This window comes from Globicephala melas, chromosome 15 (genome assembly GCF_963455315.2).
Source record: "Globicephala melas chromosome 15, mGloMel1.2, whole genome shotgun sequence".
Taxonomy (NCBI): Eukaryota; Metazoa; Chordata; class Mammalia; order Artiodactyla; family Delphinidae; genus Globicephala; species Globicephala melas.
In genome coordinates, this window is record NC_083328.1 from 74,338,210 (window position 1) to 74,352,471 (window position 14,262).

The 14,262-nt window shown below is 47.1% G+C and overlaps 1 protein-coding gene across 1 annotated transcript in view; it reads left to right on the forward strand.

Annotated features, from left to right (window-relative positions):
- The first annotated feature begins 7,388 nt into the window (after positions 1–7,388).
- Positions 7,389–14,262, forward strand: part of CSE1L (chromosome segregation 1 like) — a 41,784-nt gene continuing 34,910 nt past the window's right edge. The window contains exon 1 of the mRNA XM_030839014.2: positions 7,389–7,524. Within this exon, the coding sequence (XP_030694874.2) occupies positions 7,389–7,524 (136 nt within the window). The remainder of the gene's footprint in view (positions 7,525–14,262) is intronic.

Consider the following 14,262-nt stretch of genomic DNA (forward strand, 5'->3'; position numbering starts at 1 on the left):
TCTTGGTGTCCTCCTCAGAGCTCACCACCATCTGTAATGATCTGTTTGATATGTCTCCCCCCACTGAAATGGGGGAATGGAGTGGGGACAGGAACCAGGGTTGTTTTGTTTATGACGGTCTCACCAACCAGAACACAGTACCAGGTATAAAATTCAGTGAATTTTTGGTGAAAGAATGTAGGGATTTTCAAAATGTTTTTTTAGTTCTTTTATTTATTTTTAATTTAATTTATTTATTTTTGGCTGTGTTGGGTCTTCATTGCTGCGCGTGGGCTTTCTCTAGTTGCGGTGAGTGGGGGCTACTCTTCGTTGTGGTGCGTGGGCTTCTCATTGCAGTGGCTTGTTGCGGGGCATGGGCTCTAGGTGCACGGGCTTCAGTAGTTGTGGCACACGGGCTCAGTAGTTGTGGCTCACGGGCTCTAGAGTGCAGGCTCAGTAGATGTGGTGCACGGGCTTAGTGGCTCCACGGCATGTGGGATCTTCCCAGACCAGGGCTTGAACCCGTGTCCCCTGCATTGGTAGGCAGATTAACCACTGCACCACCAGGGAAGCCCCGGGATTTTTTTTTTTTAAGTGGAAATTCTAGGGTGATCATGGGACAGTTCACAAACCCAGAGGAATTTGGTAATTTCCTGTGCTTTCTTGAGTTGCTGGCAATTCCACTCTCCATTTGCCTTGCTCAGCTTGAAGAGGAAGCTGCCACCCAAAGACCCCACTTGCCCTCTATACCTGCCATGGTGGAAATTAGCACTAGGTACCTGCTTCCCCTGAGAGCATTCAGGAAGATGCTCAGTCCTCAACTCCAAAGGTGCCCAAAGGGCTCTGGTTTGAAACTCCACACTCCCTGGATTCTTGCCGGCCTCACTTCCCCCTTCCTCTCCACCAAAGGAGGTGAGAAAGAGAACTTCATTTCTTCTGTTAGTCTTCCCTGTTGATCATTTGATATGCTCTTTGCCATTTCAGCCATTGTTCAGCCTTTTTTTTTTTTCCATTTCTGTGATAGCACCAGAGCAGTGATCATTTACTGGATTTTTAATGTGCGAGGCATTTGTTCTGCATATATTATCCCCTTTAATCCTCACAACCACTCCATAAGGACATAAGATAGCTACCATCATCACACCCCCTTTTTTTTTTTTTTTTTTGGCTATGCAGCTTGTGGGATCTTAGTTCCCCAACCAGGGATCAAACCACTGGGCCTCCAGGGAATTCCCATCACACCCCATTTTTTAACATGGGGCTCAGAGAGTTCAAGGAACTTGCCTAAGGCCACACAGCTAGATTTGACGCCCTGCAGTCTGGCTCTAGAGCCTGCCTCTTAACCACTGCTGCACACCACTTATCAGTGCTTGTGAGAGCCGTCACCTCCTGTCCGCATGCCTCTCCTCCACTACACCTTTTTTGGGGGAGGTGGCGGGGGGCCATGTGGCTTGCGGGATCCTAGTTCCCTGACCAGAGATCAAACCCCGGGCCCTTGGCAGTGAAAGCTCAGAGTCCTATCTACTGGACTCCCAGGGAATTCCCTCCACTGCATCATTGATGCTCCCTTCAGTCCCTCCCTAAGGAGGGATCTCACACAAGGGAAGGGCTATTTAATGTGCTGGAGAGCAGACGGATGGACGTATTGATAGATCATTGTGGCACTGGCTCCAGAGGGCAGAGAGCACAGCCCACTACTGACATCTGCTGGCTGTGGGGCAGAAATACAACCGTGGGCTCATGCAGTTAAGTCTACATATTTCAAAGTTATATGTCAAGCTATAAGCTTTCGAATAAAACAGACCCTAACCTCCTTCCTTGATAAATACCTTTGTAATACCTGCAAGTCCAGGTTCAAAAGTTGAATTCTCAGGCTCCCCAGAGTTCCCCATGCCAGAACAGAGCAGTGGGGGGAGAATTGGCCTTTGTCCTGCACCCTTTCTCCTCCCGCCTCAAGCCTCAACTTGCACCACAGGGCTTTGAATGTGTGTGTGGATATCCAGCTCTGTCCAAACCCGCTGCAGGGGCTTCCCTGGTGGCACAGTGGTTAAGAATCCTCCTGCCAGTGCAGGGGACACAGGTTCGAGCCCTGGTCCGGGAAGATCCTACATGCCGCGGAGCAGCTAGGCCCGTGCGCCTAGAGCCCGTGCTCCGCAAGGAGGAGTAGCCCCCGCTCGCCGCAACTAGAGAAGGCCCGTGTGCAGTAACGAAGACCCAACGCAACCAAAAATAAATAAATTTATTTTTTTAAAAAAACAGCTGCGAACACGCTGCCTCCCAGTCACACTTCCAGCTTAGAGGCGCTCACACCAGCTGTGTATTTGCTCTCAGAAGTAACTCAGGCAAGAGATTTCCAGAGACCCTGGAAGAGAGCTCAGGGCCTGAGGGTGGGGACTTCCCGGGTCCTGCACGACTGGAATGTGGTCTGAAAGGGGGTGGCACAGGTTCGGGTGAGCACGGAAGGGAACCCACTTGGCCTGTGGACCCCTGGCCTGTGGGCAGGGAGTGGCTGGAGGAGGGCCAGCGTGGAGTCCTCTAAGGCACAGTGGCCAAGGTCCAAAGGCTTGCCCAGCTCTAAAGTAGCGCACCTGGGAAAACAGAGGACTGGGGACAATGGGAGGGCGCCAAGAACACACTCCCACCGGCCACGGCAAAGGGTCATAACGGCTAACACTGTTGGGCGCTGCTTCCCCGGTGCCCTTCTGTGGGCTTCATGTATATTGGCTCTTTGATCCTCACTACCACCCTGAGGCAAAATAACATTATTACCCGGATGTTAGAGATTAGGCAACCAAGTTATAAGTAACTTGCCCAGTGTCACACAGATGGCATTGGGGTCTTAACCTCGGTAGTCTGGCTCAAATCCATGTACTTAACTAGCATGATACAAAAGGATGAAAGAATTCTGGCAATAAAGGGATGCTGAAAGATATGTCAGTTGTATCTCAAGGACTTCCCTGGTGGCGCAGTGGTTAAGAATCCGCCTGCTAATGCAGGGGACACGGGTTTGAGCCCTGGTCCAGGAAGACCCGCATGCCACGGAGCAACTAAGCCCGTGCGCCACAACTGCTGAGGCTGCACTCTAGAGCCCGCGAGCCACAACTACTGAGCCCGCATGCCTAGAGCCTGTGCTCCGCAACAAGAGAAGCCACCGCAATGAGAAGCCTGCGCACCGCAAGGAAGAGTAGCCCCCGCTCGCCGCAACTAGAGAAAGCCCGCGCGCAGCAACGAAGACCCAACACAGCCAAAAATAAATGAATGAATACATTTATTTTAAAAAATTATATCTCAATAAAATGGGGAGGGGAAGAGCCAGGAAATTGTTAACAGAAAGAAAGTAGGTCCAACCGTACTGATACCAGACAAGAATTGGAAGAGGAAAGCTTTGAAAGGGCCAAAGAGGAATATTTCACATTATCAAATGGTAGGCTTCATCAGGAAGAAAGGGCAGGAACCCTTTATCCACCTAACAGCTTCAAACTATAAATCAAAAGCTGACTGAAGTACCCTTTAACAATGACAAAGCCAGAACCAGATGGGAGACTCACACGCCTCTCAGAGAACATCAGATAAAGAACATTTAAAAAATAATAACATAAAGGGCTTAAATATTCAATATATTATCTACAGCTAATGTCCTGATTAGTGAAAGACCAAAAGCTGTTTGTACCATGTGAATTTTCTACCATGTGCACAAGAAAGAAAGGTGCCTCCGTTTAAAAAAAGGTAAGAAACAGCAATCTGACACGTCTCAATTTTAGCTGTCAACACTTTTCTGCATCTCAGCTGGGCTTTAAAAGTGAGATAGAACCAAAAGAAGACTTCTTCTTTCCAAGCACAGCCAGATGTGTCCATGGCCTTCTGAATCCAAATAAAATGTAAGAGTATCTTCCTTTTTTCAGAAAATCTTTCCATACAGTATATGCATTGTTTTATCAGGGTTTGGAAAGAAAGAAAACTACATGCATACTCAGTTCCAGCTCCTGAAAATGGCTGAATTATTTTCCTTGGTTTCCAGCACAGCAGCAGTTGTGGGAAACCTAAGAGTGTGTGTACGTGGCAGGAGGGAGGATGGGGATACCCAGGGAATCTTCATGGATCCCCCACGCCCCACAGAGGATGGAGAGAGAGCACCCACAAGCCTTTCTGTGGCCCTCACCCCTGTAGTTCTTGAGGCTGCTACGGGTGAGGGGAGAGCGCCCCGCTGGAGCCACGTCCACAGACATGATAACCCGGGCACATCTTGAGGGCTTCCTACAGAAACGGGCAGTGATGCTAGGCAGACACAAGATGCCAGCCAGCTTCCTTCCTGATTGGCTCTCGGAGATGAAAAACTGTTAAGTCATCAGGGTTGCTCTCCCCAGGACTAGAGGAAGATGTCCAGGAAAGCAGACTAGTATGATCAAGATGATTGCTTATACTGTTGCTGCGATGATGAAAATATATCTTTTCCACCAGTGTCCTAATAATGTACACCTTTCTCAATGGACTTCACCTATTTATATAGGGCATTTAATTCAACACTCAACAAATATTTATTGAACAGCTACGCTGTGCTAGGTGCTGGGAGTATAGCTGTAAATAAGAGAAAGTCCTTGTTTTAATAGCGTCCTTAGGCAGGTGTGGGAGGGACAATTGAAAAAGACAATTGGGGACTTCCCGGCAGTCCAGTGGTTAAGACTCCGGCCTCTTAACGCAAGGGCCACAGGTTCGGTCCCTGGTTGGGGAACTAAGATCCCGCATGCTTCACAGCGCGGCCAAAAAAAAAAAAAAAAAAGGAGACAATTGCAGGGAGTGATAAATGCTGTGAAGAAGATGATATAATGGAGGTAGGGCTGTCAGATAAAATACAGGACACTTGATTCAATGTGAATTTCAGATAAACACTATGATTTTTTTAGTGTAACTACGTCCCATGCGATATTTATACTAAAATATCATGCATTGCTTTTCTGAAATTCACATTGCACCAGGTGTCCTGTATTTCGTTTGCTAAATCTGGCAACCCTAAATGTCTTGTTATTGGGTGGTGAGGAGTGGGTAATTTCGTTTGGAAAAGAGTGGAAGGCCTCTTTGAGGAGGTGACATTTGAGCTGGAATCTGAAGGTGCAGAAAAGCCAGTCTTTCAAGGATCTAGAAGAGCCTTCCAGACAAAGAGGGGAGAGCATGTAGGAATGAGGTAGGAATAAGCTTGGAGCTTGGAAGAACAGAAAGGAAGGTAGGGTGGCTGAGCTGAGTGAGGGTGGAGGGAAGCAGAAAGGAAGGTGATGAGTCAAACGGGTTGGCAGGAGTCAGATCTTGTGGGGTTTGTGGACTATGATGAGAGAGGTTGAGTAACTTTACCAAAAACTTATAACTACAACCCTTCTACTCAAACAGAGCAACTTTTTACATTTTATACATAGGAGTTGCTTTTACATGTCTGTAGCCAGGGTGCAGTCAAAGATAAACACAGCCAGACATTGTTAAAGTGGTAAAAACAGATTTTGTTCTGTAATTACTGGTGGGGAAAGAGCTGAGCTCATTCTGGACTTGTGCGGAGGTGATTGGATGTTTTAAAAGGAGAATGAGGGAGTAAGGAAAGAACAGGGGCTCAAGTGAAAAGTTAGAGAGTTGGTCAGTGTAAATGTGATGAGGCCAGCAGTGTCTGCTAGCTGGGAATTACCAAAGTTAGGCTTCTAGCCTCCCACAGAGACTGGGAGACAGAGACCCTACCTTCCTGATGATTACATTTCAAAGGAAGGGCTTTCAGGTCCTTAAGAAAGACATTGCTGAAGTGTAGGAGATACGTATACCTCTCAAAAGGACAGAGGAAGGAGTTCACAATTGTAAGCCCTTTTCAGTAAATGCTTTAAGAAAGGGAGGTTGGAGCCCATCCTCAGATCTTGGTTAGAAAAAAACAGTAAATTCTCCTGGTGGCACTGAGTTTTCTCAGGCAGTCTTGAGGGGGTGGGGACACTGGGGTCACCCTAGGGACACAGCCTTGTGTTGCTAGAAGCCATGTTCGAGATTGGTCAGCGCTTAGTGTAGAAGTTTGGACGGAGTCACCACGGGCTGAGAGCTCTGCTGTCCTCAGTGCCTATATCCTTTTGTTCCTATATTTGTTTCCTCGAATGATGACCAAATAGCATGACATTCAGTCCCAGAAGTAGCAAGCTAGCAATTCCAAGGGATGGGCTCTGAGGGGAGACAGCTGAGCCTGTTGAGGCAGGCAGAGGAGGTGGCCAAAACAGAGGGTTGGGATTTCCATAAGTCACCATTGGTTCCTCTTTCCCACACTCAGTGTGACATAAGATCCTATGGGCTCTACCTCTAAAATATATCCTGAAGCTGTCCACTTCTCTCCACGTGCACTGCTATTCACCCTAGTCCAGGCCTAACGTCTCTTTCCTGGATGCCTCCAGCAGCTTCCTCACTGGTCTCCCTGCTTCAAGGTCTTTCCCCCATACAGTCCAAGCAGCAACTGGTGGACCTTTTAAAATATAAATTTGGTGGTCATCCTGTAATGGGTGCACTTAAGACATAACACTGGCTTAAGAGGCCTGCATCATCTGGCCCCTGCCGACCTAACTTCATCTCCTGCCATGCTCCACTTTATTTTTTAAGCCCCAGCCTAGCCCAGTCCTGCCTCAGAGCCTTTGCTATTAGCATCCCCTCCTCCTGGAACGGTCTGCAGGCTGATCCACAGCTGTCTCCTTGTTGAAATTCAAGTCAATTGTCACTTGTTTAGGGGTCTCCTCTGGCCATCCCATTGACATTCTACGTCACTGCTGCCACATCATTCTGTTTTTAAATCCTATGAGAAGACTCATAGCACTTATCAAATTTGAAATTATCTTGTTTATTCCGTTCCTCCCTCTAAAACATAAGCTCCATGAGGGGCAGGCAGTTCTCTTCGATTGGAGACGCTTTGGACATGACTTTGGGCAGTTCGTTCAACAGTTATATAAGACCTACTAGGTGCCTGACATCAAAATAGGCCACAATGCAGCGGCCACTCGCCAAATCTGTGCTCGTCTCAGAATCGGCATTGTGATGTCCGATGGAGCGTTCAAAGCCAAAGGGCAGGGCTTCCCTGGTGGTGCAGTGGTTGAGAGTCCGCCTGCCGATGCGGGGGACACGGGTTCGTGCCCCGGTCCGGGAGGATCCCGCATGCCGCGGAGCGGCTGGGCTCGTGAGCCATGGCCGCTGAGCCTGCGTGTCCGGAGCCTGTGCTCCGCAGCGGGGGAGGCCACAGCAGTGAGAAGCCTGCGTACCGCAAAAAAAAAAAAAAAAAAAAAAAAAAAAAAGCCAAAGGCCATTGTCGCTTGTGACGTCAGCACACACAGAGCGGGGCCGCGATTGGCGATTCCAGCCGAGGTGGAGCCGAGCGCCCTCGGCCCCGCCCGTTGCCTCGGCCCCGCTCACGCATGCGCCCCGACCACAGCCTCGCCGCCGCGCCATTTTGCCGGGGTTTGAATGTGCGGTGGAGCGGCAGCAGGGGTGGGTATTGCCGGCTACGGTCTGCGGCTGAGATTCCCTTCTCCGTACCCGTACCCCCACAAGGTAAGGCGCGGGCGTGCACGGCCTGGCACAGTGGCCTCTTGGGACCCGGCTGCGGGAGGGATGAGGCGCTCCCGGCACTTCCGAACGCTGGGAAGCAAGGACCGCACCTCTGGGCGAGAGCGGATTATGGGCCCGTGTCCCGGGCAGCGCCCTCGGGGAGGGTCTTCGCCTGCGGGTCTCGTCTCCTCTCGGCACCCCAGGTCTGAGGCCCAGGCCCGGCGGCCCCCGAGCCTGCGAGGGGCGAGGGCTGCCCAGGCGCGGCCTAACCAGAGCGGCCCAAGCGCCCGCCCCTTCCCCTCCAGCACCGCGCTGATTGGCCGCGCCGCTCGGGAAGGCCGCCTCTCATTGGTGGCGCCCGCGCGTCCGTTCTCGGCGCTCCGGGCCACCCGCAACGCGAGCGGAGTGCGGCAGCCAGGCCTGTCCGGCGGCTGAGCGGGCTTGCGGGCAGCCGCCCCGACCGCTTCTTCCCCTGGCCTCACTTTCTCATTAAGGAGGCGGTGGAGCGGCACCTCCCAGTGCTTCAGCCTCCGCGACTGTAACACGGGCTTCGTGGTCTCACTTTGGTGAGTTGCTCGTGAAGATTAGCTTGTAGTCCGTGCACTGGGGAGTCCACGCACCTGCGCGGTAACACGGGGTCCGCCTCTTGGGGGAGACGCTATGGCGTGGTATACCGTTCGGAGCGTGGAATTCAGCGTTGAAATGAGAAGGCCTGAGCCCATTCCAGATTTAGCCTCTCCCTAGGGGTGTAGCTTAGGGCTGGTCTCTTCATCTCTCCGGCCTCCACTTCCTTATCTGCACAGTGGGGTTGAAAACGTCTACTTCGTTAAGTGGCTGAGGATCCACAGAGTTACTACCGTGGTTTACAGAGTCCCGTCGGTGGTGACCATTGTCCGCCTCTCCCATCTGTCTCTTCTCCTTAGCCACTGTAGCCATACTGCTGACCTTTCTTTTTAAATGTTCCGAGCTCATGTCCTCCATAAAGCGTTTGGACGCGCCATTCCTCTGCTTGGAAATTACCAGCATCAGGTCTTTGATGGTTCCTGTCTTTCGAGTTTCACTCGCCTTACGCCTTTTTTGGCCAACCTCTCAAAAGATCTCTTTCCTTCAACTCTCCATCACATCACCCGAGGTTTAGTTACTTCACAGCTTTTATCATAATCTAGAATCACGTGTAGTTTGTTTATTGTCTTCCTCAACTGCTAGGATGTAAAAAAGCAAGGACCTCGCCTGTCTCATTACTGCTGTACGCAGATGGCTGTTGCTTGCCACGTGTTAGATGTGCAAGTATTATTCCTTGGAATAATAATGCACAGAAAGGGGATTTTTACTCTTAGATCCCAACAGTGCTCCTTTTCTCCTCCACTTGGGCCCCCATAGTCAAATTTTGGGCCCTTTTTTGTGTGTCTCCATATTTTTGCATAATTCTTGGGACTTGATCTACCCAGCCTCTTCCCTCTTAAGACCCTTTATCTTTCATTTCTTTACATCAGTGCAAGAGAGTTCTCTCTCCCCTTCTGTTTACTTTGATTTTTGCTGGTTGGAGACTGGGATAGAGGGAAACCATTTCCTATATAGTATTAGATGGGTTTGGGGGCAGTGTTCTACCTTTGGTATTAATTTGTTCCTTTATTCATTTAATAACTTGATTGAGCATCCACTTAATCTCTGTGAATACAGTGAAGAAACAAAAATGGACAAAGTCCCTTCCCTTGGGAAGCTTATATTCTAGTGGGGGAAAGAAACAAGAATACACATAAATGACCTAGATAATTTCAGATAGTGACAGATGAAGGCGACTTCTCTGAGGAGGTGGCATTTGAGCTGAGACCAGGAAAGATGAGGGAACAGAACATTCCAGGCAGAGAGAATAGACAGTACAAAGGGCTCGGGACAGGAACAAGCCTGGAATATTTGAAGAAAATCCAACTTGCACAGAGTAGTCTATGAAGGGAGAGGTATCCAGGGGCCAGATCACATAGGGCTTTGCAGACAATGTAAAAAGTTTGGATTTGCATCTCATTGGTATGTTCTTGTGATTAGAAAGCAGAGGGTGGGGCTTCCCTGGTGGCACAGTGGTTAAGAATCTGCCTGCCAATGCAGGGGACGTGGGTTCGAGCCCTGGTCCGGGAAGATCCCACATGCCCACTAAGCCCGTGAGCCAAAACTACTGAGCCTGTGCTCTAGAGCCGCGAGAGCCACAACTACTGAGCCCACGTGCCACAGCTACTGAAGCCCGCACGCCTAGAGCCTGTGCTCCGCAACGGGAGAAGCCACTGCAGTGAGAAGCCCGCGCACCGCAACGAAGAGTAGCCTCTGCTCTCTGCAACTAGAGAAAGCCCGCGTGCAACAACAAAGACCAACGTGGCCGAAAATAAATAAATTTTTTTTTTTTTTTTAAAAAAGCAGAGAGTGGATTGAGGTGTTGGGGTATGTTCTTGATGTGTGTGTGCACCAGATAGTTTTCATTTATTGGATCTCTTTCCCTTTCCCCAAATGTAGGGCTTCAGGAATGGTTCTCTAATGTGGAAGAAATATCTAAGGAAAAGGCACACATCTTGGATCAACTTATGTCACAGATGTCTGTGAGATGGCCTTGGAAAGCAAAGCTTTTATTCCAAAAATCTTCACCTGTAATTGAGGGCCAGTGAGAAGAGGCTAGACTTAGGCCCAGCCATTCTTTCAATAAGAAGAACTTGGGATTTAGATAAGTCTGTCATAATTGATTTATTGTGGTACATATTTTTTATTTTTTGTGTATTGGTAGGGATTTCCAAAAATAGCTCAGTGGAGAAGTAAAGTATCACGCCTTATTCAAAAGCAAAAGAGTGAATTTTTTCACTTCTAGTTTGAGTCTTTAAAGTCAGTAACACTTTTTACATTTATATATTGCTAACATTTCCAAGTGTCAAAGCCCCTTCACCTGTGGCAAATAAGATAATTTAATTAGACCTTGATCTTGCTGATATATTGTGAAAACCTGTGAAGTATTCTCTAAAATTACCTGATTGGTCATACTTTCCCAAATCAAGGCTAAGCTTATAAATTGGGTGTATAGGCATTGTCACTGAGGAGATAGAAAAAGGATTTGTTGACATTTAGTCCCTTAACTAACATTAAAAATATAGGACTTACCTAGTATTTTAACTTTCAGGGTTGTAGCATGCATATTTATATCTTCCCCCCCAACGCCTCACAGTTTTTCCCCCTACACACTTTTTTTTTTTTTTAATTTAAACATAGTCCCACCCTAGCACTTCAACTTTGTTGTTTTCTGGGGTCACTCTGTCATGTGCTCTTAGAATCAGTTGTCTCCAGTTCTTCCTGTTTGTCACAGTCAATTGACCAAAATAAATGTGAAGAATGATAGTGCTTTTTTTTAAAATTTATTTATTTATTATTTATGGCTGTGTTGGGTCTTCGTTTCTGTGCAAGGGCTGTCTCCAGTTGCGGCAAGCGGGGGCCACTCTTCATCGCGGTGTGCGGGCCTCTCACTATCACGGCCTCTCTTGTTGCGGAGCACAGGCTCCAGACGCGCACGCTCAGTAATTGTGGCTCAAGGGCCCAGTTGCTCTGCGGCATGTGGGATCTTCCCAGACCAGGGCTCGAACCCATGTCCCTGCATTGGCAGGCAGATTCTCAACCACTGCGCCACCAGGGAAGCCCCAATAGTGCTTTTCGATGGGGAAAAAAAAATCAGTAAAGGGTATGTAGCCTTTGAAAATCGTACAACAAATATGTAGTAGGTACCCATCACTGTTTTAAGGGTCTAGGGAGATAGCAGTGAACAAAACACAAAGTCCCTGCTCACATGGAGCTTACAGTCTAATGGAGGGAAAAGCATAGTAAACAAGAAAGCAATTCATATGCCTGATAAAATTGACTTGGAAAAACAGAGTAAGAGAATGGAGAGTGGCTGAGGTGGGTGCTCTTTTAGATATGATGGTCCAGGACAGCGCCTCTAAAAAGAGATGACATTTGCAAAGAGACCTGAATGAAGTGGGCAGTGAGCCACAAAGCTCTCCAGGGGCAGAGATATCCAGACAGACGGGACAGTAAGTGCAAGCCTCCGAAACAAAAGTGCTAGCACTGGCAGATATGAACAGTAATACAGGACAGATTTCAAATGCACATCTTTCTTCAAGCATTTTTGAATGAACAGAAACTAATTATGGCAGTAAGTTGGTCACTGTTTATCTGATAGGTGTAACTGAGTTACTACATTATGTCGGGCCTGCTAGTAACTGATCCGCAGAGAACAGTCTCCAATCCAAACTGGATCCATGTTTTAGCTGGTTCGCTGACATATTGTCTTAGCCATTAGTTCATGCAACAAATGCTTAATGAATGTCTGCTGTGTGCCAGGCAGTGTTGAAGGTCCTGGGTATACGGAGAGGAAGACCTACAAAGTCCCTGCCCTAAGGAGCTTACAAATGAGATAACAAGTCAAAGATCTCTCAGATGAGGATAAATGCTATTAACAGTACAATAGGGATGAGGTAGATGATAGTCACGGAAGGCTCTTTTGAGGATTTGACAGTGGGCTGACAGCTGAATGATACCTGATATCAAATTAGAAGGAAGGGCGTTATCACAGGCAGAGAGAACTGTCTTTGTCTGGTTTGAGGAACATAAAGAAGGCTTTGGGGGCTGGAACATAGGGGCAAGAAGAAGGTAGGAGACAAGGTTGACAGGTGCCAGATTGCATGGGACTCTGTCATGAAGAAAGTAAAATGCAGATTTATTGAGGAGTGTCTTTAAAAACTGAACAAAATAGATCCAGTTAACATCTATAATCCCCTCAACACACACACAGTTTAACGTGTTGCCTTGCATAAATCCCAAAAGGTAGAATAATTTGCATGTGGCAAAGTAAGTTTTTTTTTAGCTCATATATACTGATGTAAACGGTTTTGTTTGGCACAGCAAACTTTCATGATTTCATAACAGATTCAGCATTGCAACACAAAAAAGAATGGGAAATGAATTGATTAAATCACTGCTTTCCAACATGTGTTCCATAATAAAGTGGTTCGGTGGGCAAGTGATGGGAGGAACTCGATTAAAGAACGTTAAATGGATAACTTACTCTTTGAGTTCCTGAAGGCTTTGAAGTGAATCTCCAAAAGAGGGGGAATATGATGCGTAGCATTTTCCAAACTTTTGGTATAAAAACCAGAAAGAGTAGCCTCTTGATAAATTATGTGTGTGGTTAAGCAGGGCTTGGTATTCGTGCCCATAGAGTGGTTTGCCCTGGGTCAAAGGAGGTGAATATATAGGTGGGGGAATCTACTAAATCAGTCAGCATATTGGCTTCCCTTATGATAAAAACGACTGTACTGAGGAGAATACAAAGTTTCAAACAGATCAGTCTCCTAAGCAGGTTGTGGTTTCTGGCTGTGGAGGAGTACTCCGCACAAGCACAGCATTAGCTATAGCCCTTATAAAATCTTCCTAGCTTTTTTTTTTTTTTTTTTTTTTTTTAGTGACAAGACGAAGTGTTATGGCTTTTTTTTGTTTGGATCAGTCTTGTTCAAAATCTCAGTCATCTTTGATTTCTTCCTCTCCCTTCTTCTAATCTGGCTGTCTTTTCACGTCATCCTTTCTATCGCTGTCGCTGGTGCTTCCGCTCTAGTTCAGCCCTCTGTCGTTATTTCCACTTGAGAGGCAGCCTTGGGTAGTAGGAATAGGGTAGATCTATAGGGTCAGACTGATTTGAATCTAATCTTTATTAATTGTATGCTTGGGGAAAGTTAGTTAATCTCTCAGAGTTGCCTTCCTTGATTGTAAAATGGTTATTGTGTGAAATGATGTGAAGCATATCTTCTAGCACTGTGCCTGGTTCATGTTTGTGACCCTTCCCCCATTTTACAAAAGTGTCCTAATCTTCTGTTCTCTTCCTCGACTCCAGTCTGTAAACCATTACCAGCCCAAAGTACATATATTCCACTTTTATTAAGTTTTTACCCATTTCAATAAACCTTTAGTGCCTTCCTCTTGTACATTAAATCATGAAATTCTTCAGTTAAGTATTGGGGAACCTATATGATCTGATCTCAGCCTCCAAGTTCACTGTTCCCCAAAGGAGCTATGGATTCTTCCCATCTCTGTACTTTGCTCATACTATTGCCTGTATGAGATGGGTCCTCGTTCCACTTGGCCTATCCAAATCTATGTATCCTCTGGGAAGTCTTGGACCACAAATACTCCAGTGACTCTCTTAACCTAGCAGTTAAGTCGCTGTCTGTGTGATTCATTTGGCACTTACACTCAAAAGTGTTTCAGAATTCAGATTTTTTTTCTTTTGAAATGCACTTGCTGTAGATTATACTGCATCCCCAGTAGGGCATGCGGTATCGCCCCGCAATCAAATACATTATTTAGTAAAAAATTTACATACTAAGTGAGATATTCATATTTACAGCCTCGGACAGTTCAGGCCAGGTTTTGTTGCCAAGTGAGTTTGCCACAAACTTGTTTAAAAAAAACTCAGTTTGTAGATGTTTGGATCTCAGAACTGCAGGAAAGGGATTATAGGTCTGTAGTTGGTATTTCAGTTTTCTCTTGTCTTCCAACTAGGCTTTTATTTTTATTTTATTTTTATTTTTTTTTGGCTATGTCGGGTCTTAGTTGCGGCACTCAGGATCTTTTGTTGTGGCCCACAGGCTTCTGTCTAGTTGTGGTGCCATGGGCTTAGTTGCTCCATGGCATGTGGGATCTTCCTGGACCAGGGCTCGAACC